The sequence below is a fragment of the Chiloscyllium plagiosum genome, unplaced genomic scaffold (assembly GCF_037043375.1).
Source record: "Chiloscyllium plagiosum isolate Xiang-an unplaced genomic scaffold, Cpla_swu_hap1 HiC_scaffold_5, whole genome shotgun sequence".
NCBI classification, from domain to species: Eukaryota; Metazoa; Chordata; class Chondrichthyes; order Orectolobiformes; family Hemiscylliidae; genus Chiloscyllium; species Chiloscyllium plagiosum.
The window spans coordinates 78,114,949-78,130,268 of NW_028270143.1; the positions used below are offsets into that span (position 1 = coordinate 78,114,949).

Below are 15,320 nucleotides of genomic sequence, written 5' to 3' on the forward strand. Positions count from 1 at the left end.
CCTTGAGGAAACCCATGCAGACACACATAATTGGTCTGATGGCCTATTGCCCCTTCACCCCTGCCTGCATCATAGTTGACACTCTTGTAAATTAAAAACTTGTCTAGCACAGCTTTAAATGTGGAGTTTGATGAATCAGACTTTACTGTTCTGAGGCATTCCAAGGAGTCAGATTGATACTTTCGATATTATAATGAGACTGTAAATCTTATTGTTAGACTGTTAAAAAAATTCCAAAGCTTAACAATTGTTATAACTCCGCTAAGAGAACAAAATTCCTCCTTCTCTGCATCCTAAGTGGCTGATCCTTACTTTTAAACTTGTCCTCAAGTTCTACAATCATCCACAACAGGACACATTCTCTCAGGATTTATCTTGTCAAATTCTCTTAGACTCTTACAAGTTTCAATAAGGTCACATCTCAATCTTCTAAACTCAAATGAATACAGGCACAATCTGCTCATCCTTTCCTCATCAGATAGATATCTCATCCTAAGTGTAGTGATTGTAACAAGGTCAGCCAGGTGGACCTGATAGAATATGAGTTCCCTGATTGCGGTTGTTTATCTAGTCCAATTAGGGGTCCTGGTTGACAGATAAGTGTCAGAGGTTCTGTTCACTTTGAGAGCTGGCTCTGAGGAAGCTGGATCAGTTTCAAGGACCGTGTAAATAAATAATGACTTGGTGATGGGATACAGGCCTCTATAGAGTTATTTAACTTAGATTATGTCCTTTGGTTGTAGAATCGTCCACATGGGAAAGCAATTTCTCTGAATCTGTCCAGTTAAGCTCATATTGCAGTTAGGGTTCCTCATATTCTTCTACTGTCCAATAAGTCATGGTCCAATCTACGTTAGCTCACTTTATAAGAAAGTCTTTCCATACCAACCATTTAACCTAGTGAATATTCTCTGGATTGCCTCCAATGCCTGTTTCTCTTTCCTTACAGAAGGTGATCAAAACTGTTCACAGTATCCAGCTGTGGTCGGACTCGTGCCTTGTATAGTTTTAGCAAATGTTTTTTACATAAAATGCCTTTGACAAGCTTTTATACTCATTTCTCTTTGAAATAAAGGCCAAAATTCCATTTGCCTTCCCTATTTCTTGAATGATAGTTTCTGTGATTCACGCACTGAGTCTCTGTGCAGCTTTCTATGGAGTGTTCTGAGGATGGTTCATTGGACTCGAAACGTTAACTCTGATTTCTTCCACAGATACTGCCAGACCTGCTGAGGTTTTCCAGCAATTTCTGTTTTTGATTCTCACTTATATAGTATTGGCAGTTCTTTTTGTGTTTTTTTGTAGTTACTGACTGTCCAATGACAGACTAGTTTCTTGTCAGTAAAACAGGTAGATTCCAGAAAAAGAATATATCAATGACACTATGAATGTACTGAGGAATTGAATACAATGGACTCATAAGATCCAGGCTATTCACAAATTTTGATTCACTCCTAGCAGGCCAGGTAAAAATCCAGACTAATGCCATAAGTTTAATACATTTAAAATACTATTTAACCTTCAATCTGTGTAACTAGATTATTGGAGCATATTCTACGGACGATTCTGCAACCAACCTTAATAGATAAAAATTAAATGTATGTGTTAGGTATCTTTTATATAAGGTAATGTTGCTGAAGTGATTAATGTTTGTGTTACATTGGTTTCACCCATTCAGCTGATACCACAAACTGTCTGTGGGTCGACACAGTGAGTGCTACTCTAAATTCCACTGGGAGATGGATCTGTACCAGCTCCTAAGGTCCTAGTAATCCCTTCCAACTAGATGTAGCTGTATTTATTACTATCATGCAATATATCTTCTTAGTGTCTAAGAATCGTCCATCTGCTGTGGATACTCTATGGTAGATACTCTGATACCAAATAGTGCAGGCCCACAACAAAGCAAGAAAAAGGAGGATTAATAATAACCATCCTATACCCAGTAACATATATTGATAGGGTTGGCAAGGAACACAAGGTGCCAGCAGTGGAAAAAAATCACGGCTCAGTTTTCCTGTCTTCATGGTGATGATGTTGAGGGCACACTGTCATTTATTTTGCCATGGAGAAGCCATGGAGACATAAGGCTGAAACTGTTTTGAAAGCCTTCACAGTGGTTTTCCCATCCATGCTAATGGCCCTACTGGCTTTGAGCCATTCAGTTATAGATTTCTCTGGAGGCAACTAAGGAGTGCCCATATGCTTACCTTTCTGGCTCAGCTACACGCTATCTCTCCTGATGAGACTGCCAGCCTGATAGTTACTGTGGACCCTTTGGCCGGCCCTAAAACATCAGGAATCCACTTCAAGTCTTTAATGAAGAAAGATGGCTGCACACAAGTGCACCAATCACCAGAGTTGATTGTGCATCACCAACATTGACCTGACACCAAGGTCCCAATACCCACTGGAAATTCTAACTGCAGTGGGCTTGTTATTGCCAGTTCCCACAACTGGTGGCAACTTCAATGTAGAAAGTGAAAAATTAAGTATTATTGTTGTCACTGAATGTTTCCGTATGTGAGCTGCGCTGATGGTGAAACTGTTGGGCGTAATGTTTTTTTTGTTATTTTTAGTGAATTTGCCTTTTAAAAGAATTGATGCTCCTTTTGAACTATTGGTGGTCCAGTGCTGTATCACTGAGCATTTGTAGAACTAGGTCAAAGGGTGAATCACTGATTGAGCTGGGTGATTTCAGTTTGGAGAAATTAATCACTGACCTTTGAATTTTACATTAGTTCCTGAGTCAAATATATGATGTTCGCACATATCAGTAACAGTATACATTGTGGGCTGCGGACGTTTTGAAAATCTGAGAATGTTGCACCAAAAGGTCTGCACCAGATAAAATTTACTTCTACATCATAGCACACATCCTGTGGAGATTTTGCTATGGCTGATTGAATAGACAGACTAAGAGTAGGATTGCACAAACACAAGTGCTGGAATCCAAATGAATGGAAGCAGAAGGGGAGCCAATTTTTGTACATGATCACAAAGTACTTTAACTCAAGTGATCATCTATGGATTATCACTTAATTAAGTTTCCCTGGTTATGCCGATCACTGGGGCCATTATTGGATATATAATGATCTGCAGCTGTCTGATCTTTGTTTCCTTTAAAAACAATTGACTTAGCTGGGAATTTAGACCACAAGATATTGGAACAGAATGAGGCCATTCAGCCTATTGAGTCTGTTCTGCCATTCAACCATGGCTAATTGTTTCTCAAATACATTCTTCTGCCTTCTCCCCATAACCCTTGAACCCCTTACCAATCAAGGAGCTATCTATCTCTGTCTTAAATGCACTCAATGACTTGGCTTCCACATTTCTCTACGTCAATGGGTTCCACAGATTAACTAGCCTCTAGGTGACACAGTGGCTTAGTGGTTAGCACTGTTGCCTCACAGCACCCCCTGGGTTCAAATCCAGCCTCGGGTGACTATCTGTGTAGAGTTTGCACATTCGCCCCGTGTCTGTGTGGGTTCCCTCCGGGTGCCCTGGTTTCCTCCCACTGTCCAAAGATGTGCAGGTTAAGTAAATTGGCCATGTTAAATTGCCCAGAGTGATCAGGGATGTGTAGGTTAGATGCATTAATGGGAGTGTATGTAAAGTAATAGGGTAGGGGAATGAACCTGGATGGGTTACTCTTTGGAGGGTCGGTGTGGACTTGTTGGGCCAAATGGCCTGTTTCCACACTGTAGGGATTCTAAAAGGTCGTCACTCTGAGGCAGTGCCCTCAGGTCCTAGTCTCTCCTACTAGTGGAAACAGCTTCTCCATATCCACGCTATCCAAGCCACCTAGTATTCTGTAAACTTCAGTCAGAACCCCTGTCATCTTTCTAAGTGCTAAGCACAGGCACACTCCTCATATGTCAAGCCCTTCATCCCCACGATCATTCTTGTAAACCTCTGCTGGACCGTTTCCAAGGCCAGCACATCCTTCCTTTTATTCCAAAAGCAGTCTGACCAGAGCCTTACACAGCCTCAGCAGTACACCTCTGCTCTTGTATTCTAGCCCTCTTGAAATTAATGATAACATTGTATTTGAGTTTCTAACATCAACTAAACATGCATGTTAACCTTAAGAGAGTCCTGAACTAGGACTCCCAAGTACCTTTGTACTTCAGAGTTCTGAAACCTTTTGCTATTTAGAAAATAGTCTATGCCTCTATCCTTCCTACAAAAAATGCATAACTTCATGTTTTCCTACGTTTTATTCCATGTGCCACTTCTTTGCCCACTCTCTTAGACTGACAAGTCTTTCTGCAGAATCCCTGCTTCATCTACACTACCCGTCCCTCTACCTATCTTTGTGTCATCTGCAAAAGTAGCGACAATGCCTTCAGTTCCTTTGTCCAGATAATTAATGTATGACATGAATAGTTGTGGTCCCAACCCAGATCCCTGTGGAACCCCACTAGTCATAGGCTGCCATTCTGAAAAAGACACTTATTCCCCACGCTGCCAGTCAGCCAGTCCTCTATCCATGCCTGTGCTTTGCTCCGAAAACCAGAGAAGAATAAGGAAACCACACCTTATTTAGAGTCTAAAAGGGTACAGAAAAATAAATCCTTAAAAGTAGTAACAATAAGATCTTAAAGGAAATAAACTAAGCTGTTCTAGAGAAATCAAACTAAAAAGCAAAAAATTGTCAACTTGTGCTGTGTGCAGTCTTGTGTCTAAATAATAAAAGAAATATATAGGGTGACGGAGAAGGTGCTAACACAGATACAAAAGATGGTACAGAACTAAGAGGATGGATTATAAGTAAAGGCAGAACATCTGGCGTATGTTTCTCTACAATGCAGAAGGTTAAATAATAACATTTGGAGTTTCTAAAGCCATGAAGGATAATCAGGTAATTGTAACATAAATGCTTTCACTTAGTCAAGAGGCCAAAGGTAGTCACTAATGAATCTGATAGAGAATTCAGAAAAACAATCATTAACCAAAGAGTGATAAGAAAATGAAATACTATATCACAAGGAAGTTGAATAGGTAAATGTCACATAGATGTATGTCAGGGAAACCTGGGTACGCACAGCAGGGCAGAAAGAATAGAAGGTTGGTGATAAAGTTTGATGAAGAGAGTGGAAGGAAGTTCATATGAAACACCCGCTGGCATAAAGCAATAGTACCACATGGCCTGTTTCTGTGCTGTAGTCTCTGCCAAATTCTAAGTAGAGACAGAAGGTATGATTTTATCAGCTCATCCTATAGATATGGAGCTTCATCCATCAAGCATGGCATTAGGAATTTGGACATGAAATTCATCAGGCTCATAAGATGCTTCATCCTGGACGTTACTATAGACCTGAACCTGAACTTGACTAGTCACATAAGTAGTGTGGGTGCAAAAGCAGGTCAGAAGTTAGGAATACTGCAACAAGTAACTCACCTCCTGAATCCCCAGAGCCTGTCCACAGTTGCCTGGATGAGCATTATTCCAACAACACTTAAGAAAATTGACATCATCCAGGACAAAGCAGCCTGCCAGACTGGCACCACACTCACAAGCCTCCATTCAATCCACTACCAATGCTCAGGAGCAGCATTTGACAGCACCTTCTAATTCTACTTTCATCGAGAAGGACAAGGACAGCAAATACAAAGGAACACCACCATGTTCCCTCCAAGTCACTTACCTTCCAGATATGGAAGTATATCGCTGAGTGTCACTGAGACAAAATCCTCAAATTCACCCCAGTAAGTAGCATTTTGGGTCTACCTACAGCACATGGATTGTAACGGTTCAAGAGGCAGCTCACCACCATTTTCGTAAGGGCAACTAGGGACAGGGCACTAAATGTTGGCCCAGCCAGCAACGCCCACAACATCTGAGTGAATGAAAGAAATCCTGGCCAGCCTTTGAGGCTGCCTCTGTACTTAGATTCCTCAGCTTCACACTTAGTTGGCAAAGTTTTGTACCAGGTGTTAAACTTTGTAAAATGTACTCTCTTGTGGCTGGTCGTACAGACTAAACCTGTCCCTGAATTTACAGGTAATGAATAGGATCCCATAATGCATTTTTGTATAAAATCTGTCAAGGTATTTTAATCTGCTGTTGAGTAATGATTCATAAAATTTTAGAGGAAGCAGGAAAAACAGCTAAAAATAATGTAAAAAGGGATGATAAGGTACCTCATCAGCATGAATTAATAAGTTCAGTGCTCACTGAAGTAAGATTCATGGTAAGATTTAGTTTCTTTGGTGCTCTGGCCAATAACTGTTTTCCCCAGTAAGAATTCCATACTGTAACTCCGGCATCTGTTGATAGTTAATGCTTTGATCCATTTCTTTGCCAGCTGTCTGTGGGGCTCCGATTTTCTGTTCAGCGCTTGGAAACAGCAGATGCCAGCATCAGCTTTGACCTGCAGATCAAAAGGTGAGTTACAAATTTACTCACGTAGCTGCAGATTTTGAAAAGAAATCAGTAAAGCGCAAAATGGTCCCCTGTAGATAATTGTGGATGAAATCAGTCAACCTGTTGAAACTGTTTGAAGGAATCTTCTTGTGAAACGATGTAATATGCCTCGCATATCACTGAAGTTGCCAAGTCGCTGAAGACCTTGATTGCATAACCAAATGTAGTGTGTGCATAGAAGTGCAACTTGGTGCTAAATGGAGTGGCTTGCTGACAAAGTGACATTAGGAATTTGGTGACTTTGGTAACTAATGTGTAAATAATACAAATAATATGCTTATCAAGTTGCAAATTGGCACGACTTTCTTATGTTACAAATTTTTTTAAAAAGTGGCTAAGACCTTATCCAGTCAGGATATGATCAATGAAGGTGGTCCCTCCATCTACCTGCCAGTCTTCCTCAGCTAAATTCTTACTCAGTTGTCACTAGAGATTATAATGATATAATGTACTTGAGGCTTACTGTAACTAGTTGGTATGAGACTGGTATGTATTGCTGATGTGCAACAATTTGTCTTTGTCACTGATCCATGGGAGAACAAACTGGAAGTTTTAGTAATCACTGCTGAGCCCTCACCACCTTTAATATTTTCCATTATTTTCCATGAACGTGAACTGTTTAATTTAAAATCCTATCTGCAGTCCAACTTCTGTGATTCACCAGCACTCTGATTCCAGCATGATTCAGGCACAGCCTGTCCCAATGCAACAGCTCTCTCCTTCCCCACTTCTGGTCCCAATGTCCCATGAGTTCAAACCTGTTTCACCCAACCAACCTTGAAGCCACTTGTTTACATCCTTAATCTTGTTAACCCTGTGCCAATTTTCCAGTTGGTTCAGGTAGTAATCCAGAGATTATTACCTTTTTGTTTCAGCTTTTTATTTAGGCCCTAGCTGCCCATATTCCCTTAGCAGAACTTCTAATTATATCATTCCTACCTACATGGATCATGACAACTGGAACTTTCTCCTCCGACTCTAAGTTCCTGTGCAGCCCAGATGAGAAATCCTGAACCAGGCATCAGGGAGGCAACACACCATTTGGGACCAAAAGAGAAAATGCTGGAAAATCTCAGCAGGTCTGACAGCATCTGTAAGGACAGAAAAGAGCTGACGTTTCGAGTTTAACTGACCCTTTGTCAAAGCTGGTTTCAGATTCCAGCATCCGCAGTAATTTGCTTTTACACCATTTGGGACATTTGATCCTGGTCACAGAACAGTGTCTATTCGCTGACTATACCATCTCTGATTACTACTACATTTTTCTTTTCTCCACACCTTGAGTGACTCCATGGTGTATATACCATGGAACTATGGCCAGTTTTCTCATCCTTCCTATAGTCCTCACTCTCATCCACACAAGGTGCAAGAATCTCAAACTTGATAGACAAGTTCAAGAGTTGAGGCTCCTTCACTCCTCAATTTCTCAACCTGCCTTGCTCATTGTCACACCCTCCTGTCCCTGAGTACTGACCAATTTCAAGGTAATTAATCTCAGGGGTGTGACTGCCCGCTGAAACACAACATCCAGGAGAAAGGACAATGTTGTCGAGGAGAATACTGAAATACAGGTTATTAGACTAGACAGGATTGAGGTTCATAAGGAGGAGGTGTTAGCAATTCTAGAGAGTGTGAAAATAGATAAGTCCCCTGGACCAGATGGGATTTATCCTAGGATTCTGTGGGAAGCCTGGGAGGAGATAGCACAGCCTTTGGCTTTGACCTTTATGTCATCATTGTCTACAGGAATAGTGTCAGAAGAATGGAGGATAACAAATGTTGTTCCCTTGTTCAAGAAGGGGAGTAAAGACAACCCTGGTAATTATAGACCAGTGAGCCTTACTTTGGTTGTGGGTAAAGTTTTTAGATTAGATTAGATCCAATTGGGAATGATTATAAGAGATAGGATTTACAATCATCTAGAAAGGAATAATTTGATTGGGATAGTCAACATGGATTGTTGTAGGGTAGGCTGTGCCTCACAAGCCTTATTGAGTTATTTGAGATGGTCGCCAAACAGATGGATGAGGGTAAAGTGGTTGATATGCTGTATACAGATTTCATAAGGCATTTGATAAGGTTCCCCATGGTAGGCTATAGCAGAAAATACAGAGGTAAGGGATTGAGGGTGATTTAGTGGTTTGGTTCAGAAATTAGCTAGCTGAAAGAAGACAGCGGGTAGTGGTTAATGCGAAATGTTTTTCCTTGAGTTAAGTTACTAGTGGTGGACCGCAGGGATCTGTTTTTTTTGTCTGCTGTTTGTCATTTTTATAAATGACCTGGATGAGGGCATAGAAGGATGGGTTAGTAAATTTGCAGATGATAATAAGGTCGGTGGAATTGTGGACGGTGCCAAAGGATTTTGCAGGTTACAGAGAGACATAGATAAGCTGCAGAGCTGGGCTGAGTGGTGGCAAATGGAGTTTAATGTGGAAAATTGTGAGGTGATTCACTTTGGAAGGAGTACCAGGAACAGAGAGTACTGGGCTAATGGTATGATTCTTGGTAGTGTAGATAAGCAGAGAGATCTCAGTGTCCATGTACATAGATCCCTGAAAGTTGCCACCCAGGTTGATAGGGGTTGTTAAGGCCTAAGGTGTATTAGCTTTTATTGGTAAAGGGATTGAGTTTCGAAGCCATGAGGACATGCTGCAGCTGTAAAAAACTCTGGTGCTGCTGCACTTGGGGTATTGCGTACAGTTCTGGCCGTTGCATACAGTTCTGGCCACTGTATTATAGGAAGCTTGTGGAAAAAGTAAGGGTATGGAATGCCTTACCTGCAATAGTACAGGAAGCATTGGAAAGGGTTCCCAGGAGATTTACCAGGATGTTGCCTGGTATGGAGGGAAGCCCTTATGAGGAAAGGCTGACGGACTTGAGACTGTTTTTGTTGGAGAGAAGAATTTGAGAGGTGACTTAATAAAGACATACAAGATGATCAGAAAATTAGAGGGTGGACAGTGAGAGCCTTTTTCCTCAGATGATAATGGCTAGCACAAGGGGACATAACTTTAAATTGAGGGGTGATAGATATCAGACAGATGTCAGAGGTAGGTTCTTTACTCGGAGAATAGTAAGGGCGTGGAACACCCTGCCTGTAACAGCCAACTTTAAGGGCATTTGAATGGTCATTGGATAAACATATGGATGATAATGGAATAGTGTTGGTTAGATGGGCTTCAGGTTGGTTTCACAGGTCGCCGCGACATCGACGGCCGAAGGGCCTGTACTGCATTGTAACATTATATATTCTCTGTTCTATGTCCCCATCCTTGGGGTGCCGCAGTGTTCAAAGCTCAGGCTGTAGCTAATCAACCCTGAGCCAGGGTTCCACAAGCAACCAACACTTGCTACAGATGTGGTCACTATGAACAAGAATGGGGTCCATCAGCTCCCACCTCATGCAGTTACAACACATCGCCTGGCCCACATCATTTGTAGCCTATAAATATTTCCCCTACTGGCCTTCAATCTGAAAGCAACACATCATAATCAGTTAAAAATCACACAACAGCAGGTTATAGTCCAACAGATTTATATGAAAGGACAAGCTTTCAGAGCACTACTCCTTCATCAGGTAGCTAGTTGACTGGCTACCTGACAAAGGAGCAGCGCTCCGAAAGCGAGTACTTCCAAATAAACCTGTTGGACTATAACCTGCTGTTATGTGATTTTTAACTTTGTCCACCCCAATCCAATACCAGAACCTCCACATTACAATAATCAAATTATTAGTTATCACCAATTAATGAACTTAGGGTTTACCTGTGATGCCATTCTTTTGTTCTGGGCCCCCTGACCCTGTGCTTCAAAAACCTTTCAAACTATGAGCCAAAAAAGCAAGCAAAAAACACCCCAACTTGCTGCACAAAATTTCCACACTGCCTCCAAATTTCTGAACGATATACACATTTCACCGCCCTACCTGACAATCTTCCTTCCCACCTATTCACTTCACCCACCACTCTGACCTATCATCATCACACCCCATCTTCGTCCACCTATCGCATTCCCAGCCACCTTCCCTCCAGCACCAACCCCCTTCCCATTTATCTCTCAGCCCCCTTGGGCCAACCACCCCTCTGCCACATTCCTGATGAAGGGCTTATCCTCGAAACATCCACTCTCCTGTTCCTCAGGTGCTGCCTGACTGGCTGTGCTTTTCCAGCACCACACTTTTTGACTCCAATCTCCAGTATCTGCAGTCCTCATTTTCTCCTCACCTCAATAACTACTAATCCCATACCTATGGTTCCTTCTCATCTGAATCTATCCACTTTTTACCATATACTGTTCCTAGGACACTGTGTTACTGGTGGGATATCCCAGAATTGATCAGCATCAAAAGACTGTTGTGCACCTGGAAAAGCACTGAGAGTCCGGAGCTGCCAATCACAGTTTTTGACTCTTGCCCTGGACATGACAGACAGGGGGAATTTGGTGGCCCACTCTGCAGGCATGGACTTAAACTCCTGCTAGTCAAGTTGGCACACAAGCATGTTGTCCTTCTCCAAGAACAGCATGGGAGGCCACAATATCAGACCATGCCAACTTAGTCAGAGATTGCCAGCTGAGTCAGTATATTGTCAGCATCTGAAGAAATGCCAACAATGTAGGAAGATGATCAATGATCTTTTCCATTCCTCTGGCATAAGTGCCAATATCTTCTCTCAGTTACTTCACACTCACTTTGTCGCTTATCAGCAAGGCTCATGCCCTCCCACTCTCACTGTTGCCATAACATTTTCTTTCACTCACTGTCACCCACCGAAACCCTCAACACCAGTCACCCTGCCTGCCCTCTACACTGCCTACCCACTCAGTCAGGACATCTCCCCATCTGCACCAAAACTAACAGCCAAGCCACCCACATCCATCTCCCTGAATAGCTACCTCTCACACCAGGAGGAAAGTAGCCCCTAGTAGGACAAAAAGAGTCAAGACCGGTGCTGGGCTGTCCAACATTCACTTCTCACTCCTAATGTAGATCATATTCTGACTTTGACCTACCTGAGTAGCGTTCTGACTGGACTGATATCAGAAGCTGTCCTTAACTGACTGTGCAACCACCTACTGAGCAAAAGCTATCTCCCTTGACCTGACCAAGGATCACTGACTTCCATTCGAGAATTCTCAATCTCCAATCACTTTCACACATTTAGTAAGTAGGAATCTGAATATTAAGTCATGGTTGTGCCATTAACAAAGTGTTTTGCAAGTAATAATCTACCTTAATTGGCAATTTATTGTTGTCTTGTGAGAAACTCACCTTGACATTCTGCAAATGCAGAAAAGATGCAACAAATTAAACCTAACATCAAGATAGGCCTTCCTAGACTTCTTTCTACTACAAATTTCACTATGGACCCTATTGTTTTTGCCCCTATAAGGTTCTTCCTCTTAATTTTCATTCTCCTCACTGATTGTATACTAAGGCTAACTTTCTTTGAAACCTGCATATCTGATTTTGAATATTTTAATTGAACTGCCTTTATTTTTAATTGTGGTGCTGATAACTTGTGGCTCATTTTAAAAAAAACTTTTGAAACCAGAGATTAAATGATTATGCTGCACAAATGATAAATAGGATTTGTTCATTTTGTAGCTTCAGCTTTTCATATTCTGTTGGAAGTAAGGTTGAAAAATGAACTGATTCAAAATGTCAAGATTGGAGGAAATTTGTGACTTCAACCTGTTTCAACCTTCATATTTATAGTTGCTGAAATATAATGACTTAGCAACGTAAATATTCTGAACAATAAAAATAACTCGGTCATCTGCCATGAAATATGGTCTGAAGTTCCTTTTAAGGATATAGGGGAGTTAAGTTGAACTCGAGTCATTGTTTTTCTTCCTCCACCTCAATAAATATTAATGACTTGTAATGTTACTTTGGTGCTTAAAGCATTCTTTTATAAATATTTATTCGATGATAAACACTTAATCAACTGACAATTAACTCTCTGAGGTTTTACTTTTTGTGTGTTTTATTAGCAACAAAACTTTCATACAAGCTAAAATTCCTGCAACATATGTTTTTTAATGTTTGCCCAAATTCTGATTTCTGCTGTTCAAAGATAGATTTTCCCTTGTTGAATGAGTTTTATTTTCTGCCTTATATTTCAGTTCAAATAAGGATAATTCAAGCAGCAACTTGGTCCAAGTGCAGATCAATGTCAGTGCAGTTGCTCAGGTCTATGTTCGGGGGTAAGTATATGTTTTCTCTCCTCACCTATTTGGAAACTGAATAAAGGACATTTGTTCTCGCAGCGCATGCATACTTAAGCAATGCAAAGCAAGTTTGGCAGAATGATGTAACTGCAGGCTGTCCAATGTCACCATTTTATACTGTTGCCAAAAGTTAACATAGTGTGAAAATATTTAATAATGGAGAATGTGATGAAAATAGTAGCATTTCCATTTCTATAAGTATGCTACTATTTCCATTACTAGATAGTTCAACATTTTGAGGAAATATTAACTTTGGCATCTGTTGAATTAACTAGCCTTATTTTGTTTGAATTATTTAAGGAAGTAACAGAAGCTCTGCACAGGGACAACACAGTGGATAGGGTAGAGATGAACTTCCAGAAGACCATTGATAAGGTGCTTGGGTGGGAAGGCCAATTCTTGTGGTAGCAAGAAGGCAGAAGCTATCTCCTCAATGTCACCTGCCTGATTATATTGCCCTCCCTGCACTATCTCGGAAGGAGGAGATTCCACCCATGGTTAAACTTCACATAAGATGATCATTAACTGGGGAAGAACAACATAAATCCTACTTTGGAAGTTCGGACCAAAATGCAAAAAGGCAAAAATAGGGTTCTAGAGCACTCTTTCATGGAACAAAAAAAAGCTGCTCATTTAACTATTTAATAGCAATAATTAAGAAATAACTTATTGATTATGATTTAAGATACCCTGAGAATATGAATCATACTATATTATTGCATTGTCTCTCTTAAATGGCACTTAAGGTCCTCTTTTGGCCTATGGGCAAGGCCATTCTAAAAACTTCTCATTCCAAGGTCAGTCAGAGGGCAATAGGATGGTGACCTTCACCTCATATTTCTTCACCTGAGCATATGCTGCCTGACCTCCAAACAACCTCCAGGGAGTCAGTAAATTCTACGCAGTACTCTAATTGTGACTTGAGAAGCTTAATACAGAAACAAAACCAAAAATTGCTGGAGAAACTAAGCAGGCCTACCAATATCTTTGGAGAGAAAGCTGAAGAAGGATCACCAGACTCAAAGTATTAACTTTGTTTCTCTCTCCACAGATCTGCTATTTTTGTTTCAGATTTCCAGCATCTGCAGTTCTTCACTTTATTCTGAGGTTAATACAGCTTCAGCATGACTTCCCTACTATTGTACTCAATACTTACATTTGTAAAGTGTTAGTTCTCCAGAAAAAAAGACTTCAATAGGATGAATTTTTCTTGAATAACAAATGTAGGAAGTTTAACACAGCACTGAAATCCATTAAATCTGACTAGACACAAATATATGTTTTTATATTTTACAGTAGTATTGATCAATTGATTTTAATTTCAGAATTAACATTCTCATTATTGCCACATTTAAGCAGCTGTAAATATCAGCAATGTTATTAATGGTTGCAAAAACTCACAGATGTGGAAACCAGATGAAGAAAATATGCTCAAATATAATAAAGCAGTGATTATGTAGCTGAACTCCGTTTGTTTATGTAATACAACACTATAACTTTTGGCTTAACCTTCCTTTTATCACAACAAAGTAATAACATTCAACTGTTTCCTTTGTAGACTGATCTTTGCTTGACCACTGTTTCTTTTGGGAAGTGTTCTTGTGCCAGTATTTAGAGGGGAAGCAAATTTGAGGGTGGGAATGAGGAAGATCCTGGAAATCTCAGGACTACAGATGTTCTGCTCAATCAAACTGCAGGATCTCATTATCATTTCTTGCTTGGTTGGTTGGTTAGCTACTAGGTGGGAAAGTCAATGGCAGTGGGCTGACCCATTACAGCAAGATTCCAGCATCGAAGTGGTTGACGTGGGTGGGTGGGTACTAGTCTTTGGGACAGAGAGCTTCAGTGGGATGGGCCACTAGCTGTGAAGGAAAGAGAAATTATTGTGCATAAGGCCTGGAATCATGGATTTGTTGGGTTGGAGGTGTTGGCTGACTGTGATTTAGTTGAGGGGCTGGGGGTAATACTTTTGCCTCTTCTGGCTCCTTATATAGCAAGGCAACAAAAGGTATGTTTGTGCTTGAACTAGCTGTTCCTGTCTTTGTATTATGTCTGAGTTTTCCAAGCCCTGTGAAAGCAGTTGACCAGTGTTAACTTTAAATCAGGGCCCTAAAGGCACTGTTAGTGTCTGATTTAAAAAAATAAAACATAGGAAATAGGAGTAAAACAGATGCCCAACGAAGTTGCTGGACTATTCAGTACCTTCATGGCTGATCGTCTACCTCAATTACATTTTCCCACCAGCTTCCCATTTTCCTTGATTCCCTCAGTACCAAAAATCTGCCTCTCAGCCTTAAATAATCACCCAATAGGAAGACTGAGGAAACTGGGTTTGCATTCTCTAGCATTGTAAAGAATACGAGATTGAAGCTTACAAAATGTGAACAGGGCATGTCAGCTTGAATATAGATAGTTTGTTTCTTCAAGCTGGTGAATATAGAACCAGGGAATATAATCTTGGAATAGGGGATAAGCCATTCAAGACTGAGATGAAGAGGAATTTCTTCATGCAGAGGATGGTCGATCTTTGGAATTCTCTACTACATAGGTCTGTGGAAACTCAATCATTGAGCATGTTCAGTAGGTTTAGTAGTTTTCAGTAGATATCAGTAGGTGTCTGGATACTAATGGCATCAAGAGATACGGGAACTAATGT

At 40.8% G+C, this 15,320-nt stretch overlaps 1 protein-coding gene across 1 annotated transcript in view; it reads left to right on the top strand.

Moving 5' to 3' along the window:
* itga8 (integrin, alpha 8) overlaps positions 1-15,320 on the top strand; it is a 207,770-nt gene that overhangs the window by 127,122 nt on the left and 65,328 nt on the right. Inside the window, exons 22-23 of the mRNA XM_043690322.2 lie at positions 6,315-6,394; positions 12,560-12,640. Coding sequence (XP_043546257.1) covers positions 6,315-6,394; positions 12,560-12,640 — 161 coding nt within the window. The remainder of the gene's footprint in view (positions 1-6,314; positions 6,395-12,559; positions 12,641-15,320) is intronic.